At 40.4% G+C, this 27,051-nt stretch overlaps 1 protein-coding gene across 4 annotated transcripts in view; it reads right to left on the bottom strand.

Annotated features, from left to right (window-relative positions):
• Positions 1-647: 647 nt before the first annotated feature.
• KIF4A (kinesin family member 4A) overlaps positions 648-27,051 on the bottom strand; it is a 73,426-nt gene continuing 47,022 nt past the window's right edge. The window contains exons 21-32 of one of the 4 annotated variants that reach the window (XM_074278158.1): positions 25,517-25,672; positions 14,723-14,817; positions 13,004-13,133; positions 10,202-10,372; positions 9,862-9,969; positions 8,631-8,708; positions 8,175-8,273; positions 7,479-7,646; positions 2,884-3,000; positions 1,568-1,672; positions 1,175-1,422; positions 648-925 (exon numbers count right to left, since the gene is read on the bottom strand). In XM_074278158.1, coding sequence (XP_074134259.1) covers positions 1,198-1,422; positions 1,568-1,672; positions 2,884-3,000; positions 7,479-7,646; positions 8,175-8,273; positions 8,631-8,708; positions 9,862-9,969; positions 10,202-10,372; positions 13,004-13,133; positions 14,723-14,817; positions 25,517-25,672 — 1,452 coding nt within the window. In that variant the 3' untranslated portion in view covers positions 648-925; positions 1,175-1,197. Of the gene's footprint in view, positions 1,423-1,567; positions 1,673-2,883; positions 3,001-7,478; positions 7,647-8,174; positions 8,274-8,630; positions 8,709-9,861; positions 9,970-10,201; positions 10,373-13,003; positions 13,134-14,722; positions 14,818-25,516; positions 25,673-27,051 lie in introns of all 4 variants that reach the window. The other 3 variants (XM_074278159.1, XM_074278157.1, XM_074278160.1) reach the window with 3 other exon arrangements.

Genomic DNA, 27,051 nt, shown 5'->3' with positions numbered 1-27,051 from the left:
TTATTTTATTATCCCTAAGACTAGAGGGCTGAAATGGTTCATAGCTTCAGTTAATTTTTTAGTTGATTCTCTTAAGGTTTTCAAAAAAAAAAAAAAAGATTCTATTAAAAATGTTTGCATAGCTATTCATTAAGGAAATTAATCAAAGTTTTCTCTCCCTTTTTCATCTCCCTGGTTTAAATATCAGCACTATGCTTGTGTCACAAAAAGAACCCATCCACCTGATACTTAAATAGCCATCTGTCCCCATCCTGTGTGTCCTTCACACTTGTTTGTGCAGCTGATTCTCATATGATATTGGTGCCTCTGGACCCTCCCTCTTCTTCCACATCCTAGTTATCCTCTTCTACATTCTCTCTGTGTCATCAATCTGCTTCCTAGAATGTGGCACCTACAACTGATCCCTCAGTATGGCCCAATGAGACCTTCCTCCAGGAAGTTGTGCCTTTCTGAATTCAGTCCAAGATTGTCTATCACATCAACACAGTTTGTTTCACTGGATTCTGGTCTGCTCCTTCCCACCCGCGACCCTCATGCATCCATTTAAGGCCATGAAGAGACAGAAAAGATGATCAAGTCTAGTTTCTGCAGTGACTTATCCGCCATAGGTACACATGTAAACTTCCCAAACAGAAGGACAAAAGGCACACGTGATTTCAAGTTTATTTACCCAATATTAACTTAACAAAATGTCATTAACATTTGCCCAAAGACCAAGGGTCTCTATTCCTACTAGAACAACAGGGCAGGGCATTCCCTCGTCCCACGGTAGCACCTAGAGCTGTGTCTCTTAACGTAAGCCAGACTAACCACTAGGTCAAGACTACCAAGAAGGCCTCATCCTATTCGTCTTCTCGGGCTGAGGGCCGACATCTCATATCGATTTGGATGGTACCGTCTGGTGCCATGACTTCCAACATGAATCCTGGAAAGGAGAAACTTCTCAACTGATAGGTCAATACCCATATGGGATTTTTAGGGTTATAGGAATGGCTCATGGCTCAATACTTCCAGGCAGGCTGCTCACAACAGAGGTAGCTTCTGGAGAGGACAATAACAGGGGGAAGTGGAGAAGAGAACAATTTCTTCTTTACTATGCAACAAATAATCAGAAATCCAAAAGAGGCACTAAAAGCCCCCTCCCTCAGCAACCTCTAAAGCAGCATAAAGATACCTCCCAGGCTTGGCTGGCTAAGTCTAGAGGCCTGCCTCCTCCTCATCGGCACAGCCAGAGAAGAAGTTAATGGTGCTGCTCAGAACTCGCTTCTGCTTCTTCTTCTTCTCCTTTTCCTTCTCCCCTGAAGCCTTGTTCTCCTGGGAGGCAGATGCAGGGCCAGACTCAGAAGGGGCAGAGGAAGCAGTCTGCTTCTTTACATTTGTGGTCGACAGCACCTGGTTCACATCGTACATCTCGCGAAGGATCTAGGATGACAGAGATGGGCATGAGCAAGCTCCTGCTTATGAACAGCCACTCAGATAGATGGGCTTCATGCAGAGGTCAAATGACAACTCTGACATGGTCATCCCTTCCTGACACGGCCACAGCCCAGGCCCCAGCAGCTCCTACCGTGCTAGTGGGCGTAGCACAGACGGGATTGAAGAAGCTCAGGCCTGGGGTCACTTCTGTGGGATCCTCCAGCTTGAAGGAGCTTTCAGACATGCTGGATGTACCCTGAGAGATGGACAGGCAGATTGTCAAGGTGAGAAGCTCTTGCCTGCTCCTCCGTAACCGATCGGAAGCAGCGTTTGCCTGGCTCTGACCATGTGTACATCGTTCAGAGGAAGGCAGCAAGGGGTTAGCCTTGAAAAGGTACCAGTGGTGGCCAACTTAGTTTTTCTTGCCAGAGAGGAAAGGGGTTTGAAAACAAATGCTTTGAATCCAACCGGGCCATCATTTGGTACACTGTGATCTCTCTAATTCCCATTCGGGAGGCCAGGTGTGGGCAGCTTAGTGCACTGTGCTAGCCGCTGAAACTCAGGAAGCTTTAGGCTTTGGGCTCACTGCTTCCCCAAGATGAAGGCCAGCATTTAGTGTAGTTCTGAGAGACCAGCAAGGACGCCTCTCCTCTTTCTAACTGTGACATTAAGGCTCGGCTCCCAGAAGTTGGGCCAGTGTGCGTTTTCCTGAGAGCAGCATGCTGGGATGCCCCCCCTCCCATTTCCTTTCAGCTCTAAGCCTAGGATTTAGTGCTAGATTTGGACTTGGAAAACACCTAGGCTTTCTAGCTTTGTGACTAAGTTACATTCTAGGGAAACTGTGGATATATATGAAGCGACCTCACTGGGCTGTGGGGAACCGAGTACTCAGAAAACCTTCCAGTCCTATGGAAAGGAGCGGAATTAGAAAGGAAGTTCCACTGGGGCAGGGACTTCCCTTCCTTTTTATCTTTCTAATACCCAGCATAGGGCTTCCTACAGGAAAGTACTGGAACAATCTGTATCAGCATAAGGAGACTCCTAGGATGGGAAAAGGACTGCAAAGTAACCCATTTAGTCAAACTGACTGGTTGAATATTCCAGCTAAGGAAGAAACCTGGAGGGAGGAAGCCTGAAATAAACGGACCCCTCTCACATACACACTCTGGGATGAGGAGAAAGAAGTCATCTTAAGAGGGCTCAGCATTGTTCTGCTATCCTACTGTATCCCACAGTTAACGCATTGGGTAATTTCACTGAACTGATCTTTTCTCCTCTTATTCTTGGTTAGAAGGGCTCAATGGGAGGAGAGAAGAAAGCGAAAGATTTGAAGGGAAGGCTGTGTGTAAAAACAAAGAGATCAATAAAAATAAATATTTTTTAAAAAGAACATTCTGCCTCAGAGGGTCTGTTTTTCCCAGGGAAAGGCGAGCAGGTTTGGGGCAAGGGGCAAAGACATCACTCAACTGCTTGCAGTTCTCGGTTCCGGCACTTTGCAGGGTCACAGATACAGTCAGCTCCACAGTCCATCTTCTGTTTCCTGCACCCGCACTGTTTGTTTCCACACCAGCCTTTGCAGGTACACTGCAGGGAATGGGAAGAAAAGAAAAAGCCTTAGAAAGCTGACGGGTTTCCAGTATTCCTTCCGCAACTGGCTCCTGCATATCCTCAAGGCACCCCAACTGTCCTGCCCCTCAACAACAAAGTCATTGAAGCCCCAGGATGCCTAATGACAATCTAGAAAAGGCTTTTCTGGTACTATCATCAATTACTCAATCATTTGTATTTATCAAGCACCCACTACGTGCCAGGCACTCTGCTGCTGGGTGCCAGGGAGGCTGTTTTTCCTTTGTTTTCAGAGGACCAATGACATCTCAGGTGCTATCTTAACTTGTGAATTGGACTGAAATGAGGCAGAGCTGCACAGAACTGTCAGCTTCGCCCAACGGCAGGGCAAAAGTCAGGACGACCAGAGACGGCTTGGGATGCGGGGCTGACCTCGGTTTCTTTGACATCTGACTAAACTAAGGGTTCCCTTTGTTCAGTCCTGCTTCAGCTGCCTTTCTGGCCGTTGGAATAAGCTGTGCCCGTACCCATATTCCACCAGGAGAAGTCTTCATGTGCTTGGGGTAGATGTCTCCCTAACTAACCGTTGGGGTTGAGGCATGCCTGTTACCTTCAACCTGGTTTAGCCAGTCTACCGAGGCAGTTTTCCTGGGGCGTGGCCACTCTGTGTGCTCCAGCTTCTTGGAGTCATGGGAAAGAGTCGGCTGAGTTGGGTAGATAGATGGACAAGTGGCCTTGAAAAAGGCCTTGTATTTTATGTAAGAGATTACACTTTAATAGGGGAGACAAGGACACATAAAAAACCTACAAAGCACAACTGTACAGTGAATAAACACAAAGCAGTTTGATACAAGGTAATTTGGCAGGGAGGGCAAGAACTTGCATTTGAAAGGAGCAGGAAAGGCTTCCTATAAGACATGGTGCCTGAGCTGCACCTTAAAGAAAAGAAGGCACCTGACATAGCAGAGAAGATAAGGAAGGGGCCAATTCTAGGCATGGGGGACAGCCAGTACAAAGGCCCAGAGATGGGAAACGGTACATTACTCGTGAGGAACAGAGAGATGGCTGATTGGGCTGGAGTGCAATGTGGGAGAGAGCAATATCCAGTGAAGATGGAAAGCTAAATAAAATGGGGGTCAGGTTGTATAAAGTTTTAAGAACCAAACAGAAGTCTCTATTTTACTTTGGAGCCAAAAGAAAGCCTCTGGAAATTGGTGTGAGAAGGAGCTCTGTGCTTCAGGAAACTGACTTTGGCAGCAAGACGTAGAATGTACTAGAGTGGGGAGAGACTTGAGGCAGGGAGAACAAGTAGGAGGCTCCTGCAATGATCTAGACAAGAGGTGATGAGGGTCTGAACTAAGGTGGCAGCTGTGGCAGGGGAGAGAAAGGGTTGGATGTGAGGTCGATTATGAAGGTAGAAAGGGCAAGATTTGGAAATGCTGGATGTGGAATATTATACTAAGGTCAAGAGAATTGGGAGCTGGAAGGATGGCAAAAATAGGGAACTTTAGAAGACTCTCAGGTTTGGTTTTTTTTTTTTTTGGGGGGGGGGATGATCACGAGTTTAGTTTTGAAATATTGAGGTTAAGGTGTTGGAAATGTCCACTAGGCAACAGGACTGAAAATCGAGAGGGGGCCTGAGGCTGCATAAAGACGGTAAAGTGTGTGAGAGCTGATGAGATTGTCAAGAGAGAAGAGAGACACTGAGGAGAGAAGAGAACCTGGGACAGAAGACCTCGGGGAACATCCACAGTTAGAAAGCACTATGTGGATGATAAAGCAACAATGGTTATTGAGGAGCAGTCAGGAGAGAACAGTGCCCTAAAAACTAAGAGATGAGAGAGTATCCAGCAGAAGGGGGTCAGTAATGGAGCAGACAGTGAGAGGATGAGGATGGAGAAAACCTCTGTCAGATTTGGCAAGGAAGAAAACATTAAGAAACTTTGGAGAGCAGTTTCACCTGAATGAAGAGGTCAAAAGTCAGACCTCAAAGGAAAGGTAGAAAGATCCATTAGAGCTTATGTAAGAGCAGAGACTGAACAAGTGGGGCTCCTTAAGGCAGAAGAGCAGGGTTCTGGCTATTACATCCTGTGCCCCCTTGATACTGCCTCCTCAAGAATTTGGAATAAAGGTTCTGTAATCCAAGAGGTGAGGGGGAGCATCTCAAAGGAGGAACGGCAGACATGGTAAGGAGGGCATTTCAGAAAGGGGCATTTTTCCCTTCATTTTTAAGGTGTGCAGGGAAAAAAATGGAGGCACTTGAATGACTTAGTGCAAACTTCTTTCTCTCAGTCCTCTTGCTCCAGGACTCCCAGCACTGGCTGTGAGTTGGTAAGAAGCAAAGAAAAAGAGCAACAGGCTAAGAGTTGAGAGCTGGGTGTGTTGGGCTTATGCCTAGTTCTATGTACCTAGCTCTACATACAGCTATAAAGGAAAGATAGTTAGATCTTCAAAGTGCTTAACAGCTGCTTGGGAGAGAGCTCTGACAAACACCATCCAGGTACCGTGGTTGCAAACGTATCTGCTCTAGCCCAGTCTTAGAAATTCCCTAAATGGTAGAATTGGAAGGGAATTTTATTGACAAGAAAGCAACGGCCCAAGAGCGTGGGCAGGCAGACTCAGCCCTATTACTTATTACCTTTGATTACAGGCAAGTCAGAGAGATCTGAGTTTCATTTTCTTTATCTGCAAATTGAATCTAACAATACCCACAGTCCCTCTACAATGCTCCGTGCTCAAGATCAAAGCCAGAATAATTCAAGTCTCTTGGTGCCCCTTCTACTGGCCTACACTGTCTATTCATTAACAGCTCTTGGCCCCAGGCGGCATGGCTAACATGGGGCAGCAAGATAGTTCAGTGGACAGAGTGCTGGGTCTAGAATCAGGAAGGCCCAAGTTCAAATTCCATCTCTGTGTGAATCTGGGCAAGTCACTTAACTGGCGTTTATTGGAATCCACTGGACAAGGAAACAGCCAATCACATGGTTCTCAGGGGAGAACTGTCTCTCCTACCCCACCCTGCCACTACAGCCATAGGGCCACAGAGAGTTGGATGCAACGAATAAGCAGCTGCCACAACCACTCGGCTAAAAGGCAGACTGGGCTCTTGGGATGACTTTGGATAAGTCACAACTTGAATATTTACTCCATCCAGGTTCCTTTTCATAACCTGTCAAGCACACTTCTCCAGTCTGTGCTGAAGACTCAGAAAGGAGAAAACGCCAACTTCCGACATCCTTTTACTAAATTGCCTGGTCTCTAATGTCCTCTTCTGCATCTTCCTGGGCCTCCCTCTCTACCTCTTGTCACTCAGCTGCTCGACTCCAGCTACCAAGACCTGCTGTCTCCCCCAGCTTTCTCTGCCCTTTGTCAAACACCCCCCTCACCATATCAGCCTCTTCTCCTCTGAAATGTTCCAATTCCGACTCCCAAGCCTTCCCAGTCCAATCCCACCCGGCTCCAAGCTCTAGAGGCGCTCCTCTTGGCACACAACCACACTGAGGTTTTAGAATCATTGAGCTCCTTGAAGATGGGAACCATTGGTTGTATTTCCACTACCCTCAGTCCAAAGGACGCTCAATAAAGAGTAACTCACCGGAGATTCTAGTCTCTAAGGGCCTGGTGCATGCACTGCCAGCTTTTCTCTGGCACTGTGGGAGTTGTACAAGAAGCTGACGGTTATGGAGATGAAGCAGCCTCCCAGCAAGTCAGCTGTTTTCATGAGGGAATGAGAGTGAACTATACCAATGGCCAAAAGAAGGCTTGAGCAGCCCCAATGGCATCAGGGAAGAGCAGTGGCCACTGAGAAGACAAAGGAGAGGCTCAAAATGGCCTTCAAAACTGTCTAAGTATGATAATTAGGCAAAAATGGATTATTACTGAATAAAGGATATCAGATTGTTCCTGAATGGTTTTAATCTGGTAAATGAACTCCTGATTCAGCATTCATCTGAAGTCAATGCCTTTTTTCCAAAAGATGGAGAACCAGTAGGACAGAATTGGGTGGAGAAGAGAAGGCTCCTGCCCAAGTTCTGACTTGATATTTTCTTTCTTTCTTTCTTTTTTTGGGGGGGGCTGAGGCAATTGGGGTTAAGTGACTTGCCCAGGGTCATACAGCTAGGAAGTGTTAAGAGTCTGAGACCACATTTGAACTCAGGTCCTCCTGACTTCAGGGCCCATGCTCTATCCACTGCACCACCTAGCTGCCCCTGACTTGGTATTTTCAAATCAGCCTCAATGTAACCACGTGGAGCATGTACTTAGAGAGCTCTTGAAGTGCAACAGTAGTTAGCTTTTGACAGCCTTCCACACCAGTCCCAGGCTCTGCAGAGCTGGCTTAATAACTCCTCTGAAAGAGATAGGGTCTCTTCATAGGGTTCTAAAAGAACACAGGAAAGGGGAAAGTTGACTTGGCTCAGACCCAGGTCAGATGCTTCAAATGCTGTGAAAGCCAGGGTCAAGGACTGTGGCCAGAGATCTGGGGAAGTGGCTCTCACCCCTTGCACGTTCTTCCTGGAAATCTTGACTGATTTTTTTGGCTTCCACTCATCATCATCCTCATCGCAATCAGCTTCGCTCCCAGAGGGCTCTGTAGTAGATTTGAGATCCTCGACTTCCACGGTCTGTATCTGGGACTTTTCTTTCATTAGACGGGAAGGTTTTGGCTAAGAAGAGAGAAAGTTATAGTTAAGGCTAAATTAAATAAAATGGGCGCCACATCCTTTCTGGCAGCTGCTAACAGCTACATTTTCAGGGCAAAGTCTTTGGATTCCCTCAAGCATATTTTATTTGGCTTCATCAGCTAGGATAACTCTGCTTTTAGTTTTTGGTCTCATAGAATCCTGGAACGAAAATGGGAGACTGAGAAATCTGAGGGAGTACTGAAGGGTTCCATGATCTTATGAGATAGTATCTCTGGACCGAGAGCTGAATAATACTTCTCCTTCCCTAAGGCTGTGATGGAGACCTCCTCTGCAAGCACCGTCCCATTCCAAACTTAGGGGAACAGTAGCCATCAGACTTCTCCAGATTTCCTGGGACAGTCCAGGGCAATAGTGATGTATCAGAGCTCGTGGTAGATATTATTAAAGGAGTTCTGGGATTCTGCTGGCAACTTTAGAACCCACCATAGGCTACACTCACAAACCAGGGATCTGAGATAGCATTGCCGGCATTAACTCTGGTCACCGTACCTTGGGGGGGATATACTCAAAGGAAGAATCAGGAGACTGCGTGCTAAGTTTTGGAGGGTGAAGTTTGTGTGAGCTCACGACTTGGAGAAGGTTCAGTTTCTGTTTGAAAAGAAAGACAAAGCATGTATGAAGCGGTGGACAGCCTTTGAGGACACAGGCAAAATCCCAATGGCTCAGTATCAGGTGAGCTCTGGCCTTCTCATTTCTAAATCACGGTCAAGTTACGACAAGGCCACAGCAAAGTGAGTTTCTACTTCCCCAGAAGAGACTTAGAGTTGGACAAGGGCAACTCAAAAATTCACGTTCATCCCAATTTGAAATATTTATGCTCTAGAAACTCAAAACACAGCACAAAGTAGAGTCATCTGATCATACTGAAGGCTACTCTTCAATAAGACCTTTGGCTTGAGTGGCCACCAGGGCTTGCCAGAGCTCACCTTTGAGTGTGAATCCTACCTGCTTGATGGATTCATTTTCTTGAAGCAGCTGCTGGTTTTGCTCACACATTTCTCGCATCTTCTCAAGTTCTTCATCCTATTTCCAGGGTAGGTGGGGTTATTTGGGGCACTACCTGTGGACTAGCAAACCACTCACAAGGATTAAAAACACACATGGCTGCTAGTTGTCACACACCGGAGAATGGAACCAGCCAAAAAACTCTTATTCTGGCTTCAGGAGCAATGAAAGCCAGGCCTTATCCCACTGCTCTAGGCAGTCTTGACTCCAATCTTGGCAGCCATGCAACTTTCCATTGCCCATCCCGGTTGAGGACACCTTTGCTGTTCTTGACTGGTCCAGCCCTTGTCAGAACGAATAAGAAACCTTTGAAGACTCAGCTTTATTTACCAAAGCCTTGAGAAAGTTTGTTTCGTGGCTTCAACAAGAGGAATAATAGATGCTAAGCAAATATGGTCCATATCATAGCTTGGTGAGGATAGAGACTCAAGGAAACCTAAAAAATGGATTCAGATCGGGGGGAGGGGAATATTCTAAACTGGGAAGAAGTTAAGCACTGCAGCACATTACTACAAGGAAGGGATTCAGATTCAAGGCACTTTGCCAACATGTTGGGTACTAAGAGGCAGTTCAGAGATACAGAGAAGCTTGGGTGTTAGTTATCCCTTAGCTCTGGACAGACTGTATTTAGGAGGGGGAAAGGAGACACAATGAAATTCAAGCCCTGCCCTCAGGGAGTTACAGTTTATCAGAGAAAGCAAAGCGTACACAAAGATATTTGTCCAAGGTCACTTAAGGGGAGGCTTTAGAAAGGCCTTATCCTAGAAAGATAAAGAAAGACACCCCAGAGAAAGTGGCACATAGGCCAGGGAGGGACTCTCAGGGGCAGAGGCAACAAGGGAGGGAACTTATGAGGGAGACACAGCTTATGCAAAGGCGGGGAGGGAGGCAGAGAATCAAATGATAAGTGTGGGGAAGAGTAAGTACTTGAGTTTGACTTCTAACAGGCACAATCACTGAGCAGTTTTACTTAACTGTTTTAAAGGGGTGACTGTCAGGGGTTGGTTTGGGTGTTTCCTGGCCTTTCATCAAAACATAAAAACCCAAGCTACTCTGTAGGAGAAACTACGGAGAGACTTTACAAAGGAGCATTCGCTCACAGTTCTGCCCCCATGGCCATCTTTTCTGACAAGTCTGGGGCCCCCTGCCAGAGAGAGGGCTGCTTTCTCACCTGAAACTTTAGCCTGTCAAGCAGCTGCCGCTCCCGTTCATTGATGGAGTCTTCTAGCTGGGTCTCTACAACTTGGTTTTGCTGCAGTTGGCTAAGGAGGTAGAGCACCTAAAGAAAGGCAAATCCTCAATGCTGAACTCTTCACAGATAAAAAGTTAAATATCTCGTGCCCAAAGAAATGAAGCAATTCCAGGTTATCCCCAATGCCGATTGAGGCAATCTCACAGTCAATCAGGGTGAAGCAAGTTGTTCCTGTACAGAGCACTAGCTCTGGGTAACAGGCAAAAGTATGACAGAGGATCAGCTGACTGAGCCCTGGGCCCAGTGCTGGCCACTTCACCTTTTCCTGATGCTGTTGCTCTAACTTCATCAGCTGCTCCTGCAGCTCATTCTCCACCTCAGCGGTGTGATTCCGTTCCTCAAAGACCATCTTTTGCAGGTCAGAACAGTTGTCCTTGCTCTGTTTCAGGCTGCTTTCAAGTTTGCTGAGCTGTACTTTAGAAGAGACCAACTAGAAGGGACAAGAGAAGATGAATGAATCCAGAAAACTACAACTTTTTTGCGTGCTAGGCTGGGCAATGACCATTTTCCTAAAATGAGCAATAGGCACGGTACACTGGCAAACTGAAATATCTGAAGGCTGCAAAAGGCCTTCCCTTTTTTGTTTCGTTTCTCCGAGCAGGGCTATAGCCAACAGCCTAGAGAAATAGGCTATGGCACGTCACACTCTGACACATGCATGAAGGCAAACCCCTGAAGCTCAATTGTGTCCCATCTTGCTCTGCTAGCATGTTAAAACATGTTGGCTGAGATTACATTAAGTGGGTCTGGTTCCCACATGTTTCTTCAGGGATATCAAAATTTTGACTTTACTTTTACTTCAGGGCCTCCACCATGAATTGTAAATGTTTATAACAATCAGGATTCTTGCATGAGATTGTGTTGATTAACCCAAACCAATAAATAATAAACATTTATTAGGAGCTGATTAACTGCCAGGCATTGTGCTTAAAGGGGAAGATACAGAGAAAAAGCAACAACACCCCAGATCTCAAGGAACTGACATTCTAATGTGAGACAATCTGTACCCTAATCTGTTAATGCTGGGAGAAAAAGGAAAGGCTTCCTGCAGAAGCTGAATCTTAAAGAAAGTAAGGGAAGCAAAAAGTCAGTTTGGGAGGGAAGAGCAAGCCAGGCAGGAGGGACAGTCAGTGCAAAGGTACGAACTGGACACACATAGGTATAGACAAGTTACCTATAGAGGAGAGGGAAGGTAACCTTAGAAGGAACTGAGAAAGGCCTTGTGGGTGAGGTGGTTCTTGAGCTTAGTCTTGAAGCCAGAGACTAAGAGACAGAAATTGGAAGAAAAAGAACTCCAGGCATGGGAAAAGCCAGTGCAAAGGCAAAAAGATGGAGTGACCTGTGCAAAGAATAGCAACCAAGCCAGTCTGGGCACACTGTGAGGGGCAGGAGGGTGTAGAAGTTAGGAGACTAGGGAATGGCCGGAAGGGGCTAATTTGTGATGCTTTTGAAATGCCAAACAGAGGATCTTTGATCCTGGAGGCAACAGGAAACCTCTGGAGATTAGAGAGGTGAAGAGGTTTCATTAATACTTTAGAAAAATCCATTGAGCAGGTGGCTGGGAGAGAAGCCTTCCTCAGGGACATCAACTAGGAGGCCCTTGAAGTAGTCAGCTGAGACCTAAGGAGGATGTAAGCTGGAGAAGTAGCTATGGGAAGAAAGATGTTCTAGAGAGAAACATTCTAAGATCTGGAAACCAATTAGCTATGTAGCAAAAACATGCCAGGGGAGCACAGGACAACTGGGAAACTGGGAGGACCATCAATGGCATCAACAGTAACACAGAAACTCAGAAGAAGGGAGGGTTTGGGCACTTAGTGGGGAGTAAGAGGGGGAAAGATAGTGAATTCTGTTTTGGGCACAATGAGTTTGAGACGCTTGAGGGATAGCCATTTTGAAATGTCCGACAGGCAGCTGGTTATATGGAACTACAGCTCGGGGAGAGACTAGGGCTGGATTATGGATCTGAGAACCACCTGCACAGAAATAACTGAACCCATGGGAACTAAGGAGATGACTAAGAGAGCCAGTACAGAAGGAAGAGAGAAGAGGACTTTGGACAGAGACCGGGGTGGGGGGAACCACACCTACCTGTGGAATGGACACACCAGTAGATGCAACATGGATGAAGTTATGGCAAAAGACAGGTGGGAGGAGAACCAAGAAAGGAGAGGGCATCCAGGAAGGAGAAGGAGGCCAACAGCGTCCAGTGCTGCAGGAAGGTCAAGAAGGATGAGGATAGAAAGGAGGGCCTTCCATTTGGCAATTAAGAAATCAGCAGAGAGAGCACCTTCAGTGCAATGATGAGGCTTGAAGCCAGAATGTTGAGTATTTAGAACTGAGAGGAGAATCAGCACAGAGAGCTGTGAAAGTGAGGAGAAATAGAGGTCAACAGCTGTTAGGCATGGCAGCATTTTGGTATCAGAGTTAGTGTTTCTGAAAGATGGAGGAGAATTAGATGTGTTTGGAGGCAGCAGGGAAGGACTGAATAGCATGGGAAAGAATGGGGAGGATGGTGGGCAATCTGCTGCAGGAGATAGTCCGGGGCGAGGTCATATATCAAGGGGTTGGCTTTGGTGAGAAGGACAGACATTTAAAAGTGGTTGTAATGGTTCCGCTCTTCAATTGTCTCCTATGAAATGCTTAAAGAGGTGGTACAGATAATTTAAGATCCTCTCTCTTGTTTGGACCTCAGTCCAAATGGAACAGGTGAATTTCCCTTAGCAGGGAACTTTTTTCCTCAAAACAAAACAAAACAAAACAAAAAAAACCCCTCCACAAAAGGCCCAAATCTGTTAATGGCCACTGCCCTCTGAGTCTTAATACATGGCCCTGATCTATTCTGGCCATACTTTTGAAAAGCCAGCTTAAATCTTATACTTACATGAAATTGCTTAAGCACCTTTTCGATGCTTACTTTCATCAGACTTTTCCCGGCCTGCTAATCTGATTTATTGGCTTCATGCTGAAGTTTAGTACAATAAACGAGCAATCTCCCAGACCAACATCCTGTCAACACTCACAGTCATATCCTTAACTCCCAGCGCCCAGAGAAGCTTACCTCTCCTATTAAGCATTTGAGAGCACACTTGGCCTCCAGAATGGTTGCGATGTTTTCCCAGCGGTACTTTGCCCTATCTTCATTGTCTGCATCCAGCAATTTCTGTTGGAGATCAGCGATTTGGGCACTCCTTTGGGAAAAGCAACAAGGACATTCATTGCCGGGCTGCCCGAGGACCAAGGAGAAGCAGACTTAGGGAGGTAGCAGTGGCGTAGGGGAAAGGACATTGGATCTGAAGTCAGGGTTCAAATTGTGCTTCAGACAGATTAGCTGTGTGACCCTGATCAAGTTATTAAACCTCTTGTCCTCAGCTTCCTTGTCTATAAAATGAGGGTGATGAACTTGATCTATAAGGGAGTCTAAGATCTCTTTCAATTCAATGAACCTAAGAGTACCTAAGATCCCTTGAGGAGACTCTTCTAAATCAAAGGGAAAATAAATACACACACACACACACACACACACACACACACACACACACACACACACACACACACGGAAGTTCCAATTAAACTCTTTTTGTAATGAATGGGTCTCTCAACTTTCAATTATCTTTAGCCAGGCTAACTTGGACTGAGTCTAAACCGCAAAAGCACAAAAGGCCTGGGTAAGAGACCTGAAAGAACTGCATGCCATGTGCACTGTGTGACTGAGTCCAGGCTGAGGTAGCACAAGAAAATCTAGTAGGTGACACCTTGGGTTTGAAGTGGTTTCTGGCATTTCCTAGCTTTGTGGCCCCTTCGGGAAATGACATCTGTTTAGGTTTTGATTTCTTCCTCTGGGGTTGAACTAGACAATTTCTAAGGGTCTTAACAGTTGTAAATCTTTAGACCCCCCCCAACTCAAAGCCTTGATAATGATCCCAAGAGATTTTTGGATAAGCATGGTTGGCCCAGAAAATCTAATTTTATTGAACTCTGTTCCAGTTAGCTCAGTGGTTGACTTCTGATGTGAATTGTACCATCAGGAAAGGAAAGAGCACACTAAATCTCTGGTCCTTTCATAATCTGCCAATCAACTAAGTACTTAGTGATCACGGGAGCTCACACACCTACTTCAGTGGTAGGCTAATTAGATGCTCTAGGGAAAAGACATCATCTCTACACTTAGAAAGCAATATTGAGGATTTCAGGTAGATAGCATAAATGTACACAAAATAATTAGTAAATACTCAATGCTCTGGAAAACCAAACCCTCAAATATTGATTTGTATATCATCCCAAGACTAAGAACTGCCAGGAAATATTAAATATTGCCTTATTTAGCTCCAAAAGTCTATGATCCTCAGTAAATCAAAAAGATTACCATAAAAGTTCTTCAGTATTCTAGCTAACGTGCCTGCAGAAATCACAAGGCATATGGTACTAGCCTAGAACACTAGAGTTCTAATCTTCAAATGTAACCTTGGACGAGTAACTTTTGCTCTATTTCTCTATAAAAGGAGGGTTTGGATGACAGCATTGCTAAAAGGTCCCAACCAATATTGGGTTCCAGAGAAATTCTATTTTCACTCCTTTAGACGATTCTTAAGGATTCAGGTTGGCATTTAACTGGCTCGACATTTCAGAGATACCGTGATCCTCCACCGTTACAAATGAAGCCTTTTCACACAAAACATATTGAATTTATTTATTCATTCCATATAGCCAGTAGAAATCTAGTTTCCAATTTGAAATGAAACTATAAGTCTTTTCAGTGTTTTAGGGACAATCATCTTACCTGAACTCCATCTCAGTCTGCAGAGTCTCTATCTGTTTTGTGATAGCATCATGTGATTCAAAACTTTGCAGATCAGAAAGTAAATATGTTTGTCTCTGTAGAAAAGGATAAAGGGGTTACAGGAGGAGTAAAGAAGCAGCGACTTGCTCTTCTATTGTATTGCATCAATCAAATGGATCAACACATGTAAAGAAAGCACTTTGCTAACTTTAAATGCTATGTAAATGCCAGCTATTTTATTATTATCTATTTCTTGAATTTTCCTTTTTTCAGATTGTTTTGATGACATTTTAAAATTTGAAGCAAAGGCCATCTTTACCTTAGTCCCATCCACCCAGACCTCCAACTGTTTTCTGAATATTCTTATCAGTTTTTAAAAACATAAATTTAATGATTTTATCCAAAAAAATCCTGTGGTATTTTGACTGGTATAGAATTAAAAATACAAAATTTTATTTGTTATTTTTACCTTATTAGTATGATTTCATGAATCTTGAATATTCTTTCAATTTTGATTTTCCTTTATTATAGGCATTATACTTTCATATTTGTCCCCACATCTCATAGGTAGGTTAATACTCAAATAATTGACATTTATTATTGTAAACGGGGCTTGTTTATGGCTTTAAGAAATATTGCTAGCAAATAAGAATGAAAAAGGTTATTATGGGTTAATCTTGCATCTTACCACCTTTCTGAACTCATATTTGCCTCCATTAATTTTATGATTAAGAAAAATGGATTTTCTTGCTATCATGTCAACTGTAAATAATATTTTGATCTTTTCATTTCTAATGTTGATCTGCCTAATACTGTGTCTTGTTTGAATACTGTGCAAAACAAAAGCAGTGAAAAGAGGCATCCTTGTTTGAGACTCATACATATTAGGCTGGCTCCTGGGTTAAGAGCCCTTTTACAGAATTAAGGAAAGTCTGTGTGTGTGTGTGTGTGTGTGTGTGTGTGTGTGTGTGTGTGTGTGTGTGTTTTAAGGCATAAAGGTTGGATTCTATCAAAAATGTCTACTGACAGATACATATATTTATATTAATATAAATTATTATATATATTATATATTAATAATATATCCACTAATAACATTTTGGATGAGTTTCCCTTCCTCCTCCCCTTTACATGTTATTAGTTTTCCTGATGTTGAATCATATTAGGTAAAAACCCTGTTTGGCCATTATGAATATTTTTTGAAGAAAGATTTATTTTAATACTAATAGTGTAGTCTGTGATTTAGGCTGAATTGCCAGAAGCAATTTTATTTAACCTATTATAAATAATTTTTATATAAATCATATGAGTAATTTCTAGCTTGGAGAGAGATGGTATAAACTGGCATATTTTCTCATGCCTTTCAATTTGACCTTTGGTGACACCTATGAGAAACCTGAAGAATATGTTAAAATATATTTTGGGTTAACATTCCGGAACCATCCAGGGCCTTTGGGAATTTCTTTCTTCAAGGATTGAAAAAAGTTCCTTGGAGGGATCAAAACCTTAACTTTGAATGCAAGAGGACATAGCCTTTGGGTAGGTTGTAGAGCAATCAACAGTAAGTGAAAAGGCTATAATCTTATCTTTGTAAGAGTTAAATTTGTTAATCACCGTTTATCCATTTCAAAGGAAGGCTTTTATTTCTTGGTTCTCACTTTCCTAGGGGGAAAACCTGGAGAGAGTTTTACACTGAAGAAAGAGTATTTTTAGAGAACTGAACTAGAGAACACATTAAAAATATATACAAGAAACTGTTATAAATGATCAAAGGATATAAGCAATTAAAAAAAAAAGAGCAAATGGTTAACAATTTTACCTGAAACATTTGAAACTGGAAAAAAAAAAACCCAACAATAAATTAAAAACCTCTAAACTCAAATAGAAAACTTGAAAATAAGAGATCAACAAAATTGAAAGAAAAAAAGCAAACATTGACTTAAAGGGAGAAGGAAATAAATTTATTAGTGTGAAAAATGAGAAAAAGGTGAATTCAAGGCAAAATTAAGAACCGGAGGAAATGAGTATAAATTGTATTACTTAAATTATGCCAATAAAACTGGAAACAAAATAAAAGGGATGAATATTTGCAAAATAAACAGAAGAAATAGGGAATGATAATCAAGAGAGAAATGCCTTAAATAATCCAATTTTGAAAAAAAATTCAACAAATCATAAATGAACTCCCAAAGAAAGCAACCCTAAAGCTAGATAAATTTACAAGCGGATTCTAACAAAAATTCTTCTTCTTCTTTTTTTTTGGGGGGGGGGATTTCAGAGTTGATTTTATTGGCATTTGTCTAACCAATAGCGATTTTTAACATTGATATCTATTGAAAATTGTATTCATATACTTTAATCATTTATCAATTAAGGAGTGGCCTTTATTTTTACAATCTTGACAATATTTTACATGCATATGTGTTAGAAACAACCCATTTATTATATACACTCAAGATTATATATATATATTACTGTCTATGGCACCTTTTCAGCAAATGAGGCTTCCTTAATTATCTCTTTCAAATGAGTATGTTTTTGCTTCTGCTTTATCTCATTTTATGATTCTACTTCTGCTTTTTTTTAATCAATCCATAAACATTTATTAATTACCTTCATAGCACCAGATATTGTGCTAGACACTGAGGATACAATGAAATATAACCTGCCCTTTTAAAAAAATCCTTTAAAAAAAATAATAGTTTTTTGTTTTAAAGTATATACAAAGATAATTTCCAACATTCACCTTTGCAAAAATCTTGTCTTCCAAATTTTTTTCCCTCCGCCCTTCTCCCCCCAGACAAGAGATCCAATGCAGGTTAAACATGTGCAATTTTTCTAAACATATTTCCACATCTATGCTGCAGAAGAAAAATCAGATCAAAAAGGAAAAAAAAAATTGAGAAAGAAAAAAACAAGCAAGCAAACAACAACAACAAAGGAGAAAATTCTATGTTGTGATCCATTTAGTCCCCATAGTCCCCTCTCTGGATGTACCTGGCTCTCTGTATCACAAGATTAAAAAATTAATTCTAATAGCATAAGCAATTTGAAAAATAGCAAAAGAAGGGGTCTCTACCAAACTCCTGCTATGAAACAAAGCTGGTTCTGAAATCTAAATCAGAGAGCATCAAAATGGAGAAAGAAAACTACAATCTAATATCCCTAGTCAACAACAGTATAAAACTTTTATAGCAATATATCAAGAAAGATTATACACCAAATTTCCTGAGGGGAGGACTGTGGGAAGATGGCAAGTAGGTTAGAAAATTCTAAGCTCTTCAGATTTCCTCCCCAAATAAAACAAATTTGCTCCTTAGGGTCAACACAGACCAGTGAAAACCAAAGCTGCCTTGGGGCAGATGTACAGGGTCCTCCAGAGACAACCATAGAAGATCCAAGAAAGACCCCAGGCTGGAATTTATTGAGTGTAAATGTAAACATGGCCAGTAGCCCTGGGGTTAGCTGGTCCTGAGTGAGCCTCAGCCCTAACCACCTTGAAACTTTCACTTCCCAGACCAAGTCTGGGTAAAGTGAAGGAACCTCTGAAGATAAGAAAGCCAGGCCCACTTGTGCTGCTGAGTGGCAGCCCTGGCCCATCAAATGGGGCATAGAAGGATGTTTACATTAAGGAGTGGGACGAGGTGTGTAGACTAATGGGAAAGGGATAAAATGGGAAAAGATAAGAAGGGGAGAAAACAGATTTGAAAAAAAATTTAAAAGCTAATGACCTGACTAATAATGAGATGCAAATTAAGACAATTTTAAAGTCCCACACCTTCCCAGACAACAAATAATTAAAGGCAACAAAACCTCTGGCATGGCTGTGGAGAAACAGATAATGGAATTCATTGCTGATGGAAATGCAAATTTGCAGATTTTTTTTTTTTTTTGAGAGCAATCTGGCATTGTGTAGTAGAAGTTACAAAAAAATAAGCATACCTTGTGACCTAATGATTCCATGGCTGGGAATATACTTTGAAAATACTAGCTAAAACCAAATAAGAGCTCTCTGTTCAAGTTTTCATAGCAGCATGATGTGTAATTACAAGGAAAGAAAAACAACCCAATGCCCCAAAATAGAGCAACAGTAAAATAGATATGGTACATTAATGTGACAATACAATAATGTAAGGAGAATGGACAAATATAAAACACATATAGAAACATGGAAAGTCCTTTGTTAAATAATGTAAAACCAGAATAAGAAAGTAGAGACTAACTACAACCATATTTTTTAAAAAAGGAAATGAACATTAATGAACAAAGAAGCTTGAGAGTTATCAGGAATGATAAAAATATAAATTATCTTATTCCCTGAAAACTAATTATTTTAAATATAAATAATTAAAAATCAAAAAGCAAATTTATCTGTTGAATATTAAACAACAATATTTTATTAAAAGAAGGAATCTATGTTGAAACATTTATGGGGCACCACTAAGTTAGATACCCTTAGAGTACCATAGACCATAGTTCCTTATCTAGGCTTTAGAGAATTTCAGAGTTGGAAGGATACTTAACAACTAAATGATTCCATTCCGTACCTAGAAAAGAAATTTTACTACATCATCCTTTTGCTTAAAAACCTTTTGTGAGGGGGAACCATTACCCCCCAGACAGCCCTTTACAGTTCTGAATGGCTTTAATTATGAGGAGGTTTCTTCTTTTATTAAGATTAAATTTAGTCCTTTGCAGCTTCCACCCGTTATTCCTTTGGGGCCAAACAAAGCAAGCCTAATCCTTCCTCCAAAATACCACCTTAAATGCTTGAAAACAATGAATATGTTCCCTTTGCTTCTCCAGGCCAACCCCATCCCCAATTCTCTCAACTGATCCTCATAATGGCAATAACTCAAAGCCTTTTACCAAGCTAGTTTGCTCCTCCTTTGGATATTGCTCCTGCTTATCAATGACTGAATAGCTTTTCTAAAATGTGATGTATATTGATGAATATGGAACTAGAACAACTGCACATTTAACCTATATCTGTTTGCTGTCTTAGGGAGGGAGAAAAATTTGGAAGACAAGGTTTTGCAAAGGTGAATGTTGAAAACTATTCTTGCATGTATTTGGAAAAATAAAATGCGAATAAAATAAAAACAACAACAACAAAATGTGATACACAGAACTAAATCTAACACTCCAGAAAAGGACTTACCACTACATAATGGTGTTATCACCTCCTTGTTCCTTAGAGCAATGTTTTTCCAATGCAGCCCCAAACTCACATTCGATTTTTTGTTGTTTCTATTACCACACTGTTGCCTTTTATTGGGCTTGTAGTTTGACAAAATCCCCAGATCTTTTTCAGATGAACTGGCAATTTTTTTTTTTTTAAACCAGAAGGGATTTTGAACTGGCAATTTAACCATGACTCCAAGTTTTTTCAATATTTATGACTTCATCAGTTCTCTCTCTGAAAGTGTATGTCATTTTTTAATCACCAGTTCTTCGGAACTATCTTGGATCACTGTATTGATTAGAGTATCCAAGTCTTTCATAGGTAAACAACATTGCTGTTATACATAATGATCTCCTAGTTCTTTTCACTTCACTTTGCATCAGGTCATACAGGTCTTGCCATGATTTTTCTCCCTTTGTCATTTCTTACAGCACATCAGTATTCTATCACAATCATCTGCTACAATTAGTTCAGCCATTCTCCAAATGATGACTATCCCCTCAATTTCCAATTCTTTGCCACCACAAAAAGAACCGCTAAATTTTTTTTTGGACAATAGGACCTTTTCCTTTTCTTTGACCAATTTGGGAAGACTTTGGGATACAGATGGTGTTGCTGGATCAAAGAATACACACCATTTTATAGCTCTTTGGGCATAGTTCCAAATTGTTCTCCAGAACAAGTGGATGAGTTCCCTAGTCCTCTAGCATTTTATTAGGGTACCTATTTTTCCCTTATCCTCTCTAACTTTTTGTTGTTGTTGTTGTTGCTGAAGCAATTGGGTTTAAGTGACTTGCCCAGGGTCACATAGCCAGGAAGTATTAAGTGTCTCGACACCAGATGTGAATTCAAGTTCTCCTGACTTCAGGGCTGGTGCTCCATCTACTGCCTCACCTAGCAGCCCCTCATCTTCTCAAACTTTTGTCATTTCTGATAGGTGTAAGGTAGTTATCTTAGAGTTGTTTTAATTTGCATTAAAAAAAATTTTTAACCTTAGCTTTTTTGTCATCATTTCCTATTTTTGTCCTTCCCTGAAGTTGATTTCTTAAACCCAAATAAGAATTTACATTTATTCCTCTAAATTTCATCTTATTTGATTGAACTCTTCAATAATAATAAAAGCAACAACAACTAACATTTACACAATGCTTCAAAGTTTGAAAAATACTTTACAAACATTGTTTCATTTAATCCTCATAACATCTCTGGGAGTAGGTGCCATTATCATAAGAAGCTGAGGCAAGCAGAAACTAAATGAATTGCCCAAGGTCACACAGCTAATAAATGCCCAAGGTCAAACTTGCTCAGATTTTCTGGACTTCAGAATCTTTGTACTGAACCATCTAGCTTCTAAAATCTCTCTGATTCCTCCTTAATTTGCAGGCAACACAAAGCTAATGATGCCTCCCAGCCTTTTCTCCAAATCACATTAAGCAGTATCAAAAAAAATTCTGAGGTTTCACCTCACACCTTGCAAACTGGCCAAAATCACAAAAATGGACAAGTCAGTGTTGGAAGGGCTGTGGAAAGATGGGAACGCTGCTAAAAATCACAAAAAGCTACATATTTGGAAGCAATAGGGAATCATGCAAATAGTGATGAAAACATCCATACCCTTTGTATCAGTCTATTATTGGACTTATACCCCAAAGAAACCACTGATCAGAACAAGTTCCTATATACTCCAAAGTATTTATAGCAGCATTTTTTTTTGTGACAGCTAAGAATTGGAAACAAAGTGGATATCCATCAAATGGAAACTGGCTAAACAAATTGTGGTATGTGAATGTAATGGAATATTACTGATATGTGATAAATACAGAGAAGCATGGAGAGATCTTTATGAATTGATGCAGAATAAAGTAAGCAGAGCAAAGAGCACAATGTACACAGTAACTCCAACAGTGTAAATAGAAAGAACACCACACCAAAAAAAATCACAAATAAACATAGCAAAATCATAAGATCAAATAGGAATCAAATGAAGAAATAAAAGAAGATACTCATGGGGCAGCTAGGTAGTGAGTGCAGTGGATAGAGTACCAGCCCTGAAGTCAGGAGGACCTGAGTTCAAATCTGGCTTCAGATACTTAACACTTCCAAGCTGTGTGACCCCGGGCAAGTCACTTAACCCCAATTGCCTTAGCAAAAAAAAAAAAAAAAAAAAAGAGAGAGAAGATATTCCCACTCTGTGGGAGGTGGGAGGCCCACTGTTACACATTGTACATGTTTTCAGACTTAAAAAAAAAAGTTTTGATCAGTTGTGCTGACTTTTTTTCTCTCTTTAAAAAAAAAAAAAAGACTGTCACGTGAGATGGCTCTCTAAGAGAGGAGGGTTACATGGAATAACTATGGTGATGTGAAAAACAAAACATCAATAAAAATATTTTTAAAAATGTTAAGCAGTAAAGCAGTACTGGGTCAAGCATAGATAGAACCATTAACAGATGATCTGGATCTGACCATTAAAGTAATTCTGAATTCATCTAACCATACTATCATATCATAGGACTCCATCTCTTCCTCATTTCCACATAAATAGCATCAACTACTTTGCTAAAATTTAGGGAAACTATCTACAACATTTCCCTAGTATATCTGTCAAGCAGTGGTATCTCAAAGTCAAAAGACATGGAAGTATTAGGCACTTTTCTTATATATTCCTCAACTCTTTTCCAGAATGGGTATGGCATTCAAAGCTTTGTCAGTAGTATTAGTGGTAACTCTTCCAACATAATTAATTTCTGGCTTTAGTAATTTTTGCCAATTTGTTCAATATGAGGTGAAAGAAAGTATTCCCCTAAGTAGTTTGGTTTTATTGAGCACTGTGCTTATATTAAATCAGGCTATTTCTGATTGTTCTTTACCTAGTATATTTCACTGAAATGCTTTTTAAGTCTTTTAACAAATACCAAATAGTTTTGATGAGTACTGATTTATAATTGAGGTCTAGAAATACTATTTTCCTCACTTTATTGCACTTTCCCCATCATTAGTTGCTATGAGATTTCTGAACTTTTATTCTTTTAAATTGTTTGTCTGGCTCTATATAGGAATTCCATAGTAATCTGATTGGCATAGAACTAAATAGGTAAACTCAGATCAATATTGTCATTTTTATTATGCTGGCATGGCCCAACTATAAATGACTATGCTTCCAATTATTTAAGTCTTCCTTTATTTCTGTCAAAAATGTGTAATTATACCAATGTAGGTCTTGAGTATGGTCTTAGGTTGGCACCCAGATATTCTATGTATTTTGAGATTAATTTGAATGGGGAAAAAAAAGATCTTTTCCTCTTGGTTATAAAAATGAGATCTAGAAATCCCAATTTTTTTCCATAGATTTATTTTGTATTCTGATTCTTCACTGAATCTTTTGTCTCAGCTTCTTTGTTTTGGGTTTTCTAAATAAAACATGTCAGCAGCAAAAATGAATCATTTTATCTCTTATGTCATTGTTAGCAATTCTAGAACTGTCAGATAATAATGAATTTTAGCTTTGTATTTATTAGGAAAACTTATAGTAATTTCCCATGGCAAATAATAGTTTAAAAAACAAAACAAAACACTTCTCACATTACAAATGCCCTTTTCTTATTAGGGTTTCTAGCACATGTTGAATTTTATCAAAATCTTTTAATCTTTTCCTATATTTATTAATATAATCATAAAATCTCCTCACTCCACTTCTGGCCCTCCTCCTGCCTGGCAACAGTTATGTTGAATGTTTTTTAATACAGAATCATTTTGGTAGAAATTGGTCATAGTGAATAATTTTTAAAATATAATTTTTTAGTCTTTTCTAGGATTTAGTATACCCTCTTTGATACTTCTCTTTCCTCAAAGTTATTTAATGTTACTTAAAAACCTTCTGTTGTCCTTAGCCTTTTTATTATTCTAAGCACGAAGCACTCCTCACATTATTCTTCAGGAAAATATAATGCTTTGTGATTCAATTCCTTACTTTCCCATACTTACATCTTCTCTATATACCCTTTTAAAAGGGTATATAATATAAAATGTTTGGTTGGGTCTCTGTGTAGTCATATTAATTTCTTCAAACAACTTGAATTTTTCCTCCTCAATGGAATTGCCTTTTTTTTTATTTGAGTCTTTTGAATTTCATTCAGGAGTGTTTCATCCTTTTTAGGCTGATTTTATCTGTACAACCACAATCCTACCCTCTGAACCCTTTGAAATCTGCTTTCTTCTTTCTTTCTTCTCCTTTAACACAAAATTTAATGGGAAGTCAGCACTTTCTCCCAAAGAAACAGCAAATAGTTCCTCCCTGAAGGGCAAGTCTACCAGGGCAATTCAAGAAGTTTTTGCTGCTCTGGGTTTTGGCAGAGGGAGAATGGGCAGATATCTGGACAATTTAAGTTCCCCCATCATGATTATAGCACATCTCCATGCCAAGCTTGTGATGTTTCCTTAACTCTTCTATTTCATTTCCGTCCAGATGATCTATATTAGTAGATGCTAGTGATAAAAATGGATTGATTCTTGTAATATTCCCTCTAAAATATAATATTCTCTGTTGAGGTTTTCTTGGGGTCTCTGGAAGCAGCCTTCATTTCAGTTCAGTAATAATCACAAGTGCAGCCAGGAGTTAAAGTCCAAATCCTCTATTGTCTCCTTCAAAGTTCTATCTCCTTCACTTGGGGCTCGGCTAGTTTTCTAGGGGCCTTCCAGAGTCTTGGTTTCAGTGGAGAAGTAAAGGAGGAGAGCCTGCCACCAAGGTGATGTGAGATGGGATGAATCTCTCTAAGTCCAAGGGCTTGTGCTCCAGCCTTCAGTCTGCTTGTCCTTTGAATCTCTGAATCTCCCTGGTTGAGGCTTCTAGCTTATATGCTCCACACTGAGTACAAACTAATCATTATATCACTAGGAAACCATTAGTTGTTGTAGGATTAAATCAATGCTAAACAAAATATAACCATTGTCTCCTCAATTCCACTTAGTACCTTGTTTCAAGTTCTGGCCCACAACATCTCCTTGTAGGATTAAGTCAACCATACTGAACCATGCTCAATTAGACAACTATTGTCTCTATCAATTTCACTGACTTAGTACCTTGTAAGAATCCTTTGTTTCAAGTTCAGAATTCTGGCCCATAACAGATTCTGTTTTCTCTTTTCATTCATCTTCATCCATATATTTTGCACTATGTTATCCAGCATGGTTTGTTGATTCCCTGGCAGAAGCAAACTTTTAAAATATACAATACTCTCTCCTTTCTGTTTTTGCCTATCCTATTTCTTTCTGAATATGGAATTACTATCCAGAGCCACATTTGCATTGTGGGTCTCACCCCACCCAACTCTCAGTGCTGTCCATGAGGCCAAATCTGTCTCCCACTGTACTGTAGTTTATTGCCTATACTTTGGGTATTTGTATACAGACATTTAAAGCTTTAGAGCTTTTTACTGGCTCCTCTCCTTGGATTTAAGAGTAGAATGGAAACAACCATAAATTTGCTTAGTTATAGAAAAGCAAAGTAAAGTAGATCATTCTCCCCCCCATCTAAGGAAAGAGATTCTCTTGAGCATGAAGAGATTACAGAATATCACTGTTGGCAAAATTTCTTCTCATAGGCATTGACTTACCCGGAGTTTGGGAGGTGGGTTTTCTTTAGAATCTTTTTTCTGTTTGAGCTGAACAAGTTCCTGGGCTAATATCTTGCGATCTTCAAGGAGGTCATTCAGGTGGCGTTTGGCTTCTTCAGTACTGACCATAACTTCTATTTCATTGAAAAGCCAACTCTAGGAGAGAGACATGTAAAAAACCATGAAGGTCTATGTCAAAAATATACAAAAATATACAGACCACAGACCACACAGATTTCAATTTCTGCCTATACCTTAAAAAATATAATTTAACATAAAAGTTTTTATCTGTACTATCTCCAAGTGCTACAGGATATGCATGATAAATCATTCATCCACTAAATTAATTTTACTATCTCTCCCTTAACTACAACCCCTATCTTTAAACTAAGGGATTTCAACATATATGTGGATTTCCCCTCAAACATGCTAGCTGTTCAGTTCTTCAATGTCAACTCCCATGATCCCTTACCTCCACATCACCCACTTGTAAGATAGTCATGGTTCTGATCTGTCTTCAAATGCATTCCTACTTTTAAAAAATTTTTAGTGGAAGAGCCAGAGGGAGGACTATGGAGACTGAGTATAGATGACAGCATGGTATTTTCACCTCTGTTGTTGTTTGTCTGTTTTTCTTTCTCATTTTCCCCCTTTTGATTTGATTTTTCTTGTGCAGCATAATAAATGTGGAAATATGTTTATAAGAACTGTACATGTTTAACCTATATTGGATCTCTTTGCTGTTTAGGGGAGGGGTAATGTGGGTAGGGAGGAAGATAAAGTCAGAACACAAAGTTTTATAAGGTAATGTTGAAAACTATCTTTGGTTTATTTTGAAAAATAAAAAGCTATTATAAATTTAAAAAAAAAAAAACTTTCACTAGTTTTTTATCATGCCATCAAGACATCATCCCCTCTCTCCCCTTTTCAGCCAAAGTCCTAAAAAAAGCTATTTATGCTTGCCTCCACTTCCCCTCTTCTTACGCACTCCTCAACCCTTTGAAATCTGGCTTCCAGCTTTTTGATTAAATTGCTCTTTCTCAAAAGCTACTGATGATTTCTTTATAATGCTGTTGTCCTTGAACAAGCTGTTCTCTTTATTTTGTTCTGCATCAGTTCATGCTACCAAGTGGTTTTTTTAGTTATCTCTTTCATCATTTCTTGTAACACAATAATATTTGATTACATTCGTATAATAGTTTGTTCAGCTACTCCATAAGTGACAAGAACTTTGAGATTATGATTTTCTTTTTCTATTTTAATATTCTATTCATGATCTTTCATCACCTTCTTCTACCTCTTTTCTACACTAATGTATTCTACTAACTCTCCTCTCTTCAAAACCTCAGAATAGAACCAATCTACTCTGTGTTCCTTGATATTTCTTAACACTCTAAATAACTTTGAAGACATAAAGTTTCCAAAGGGACAGATCTATCTCATCCCCCCTCCTCCCTACAGTGTTAGCAATACTGTCATCGTTGATAATACCCCCCTTTCCTGAGAAGCTACTTTTTACTTATCTTTGTTTATAT

This window comes from Sminthopsis crassicaudata, chromosome X (assembly GCF_048593235.1).
Source record: "Sminthopsis crassicaudata isolate SCR6 chromosome X, ASM4859323v1, whole genome shotgun sequence".
Lineage (NCBI taxonomy): Eukaryota > Metazoa > Chordata > Mammalia > Dasyuromorphia > Dasyuridae > Sminthopsis > Sminthopsis crassicaudata.
The sequence above is the reverse complement of the archived record's forward strand: the minus strand, read 5'-3'. Positions and strand labels throughout refer to the sequence as shown.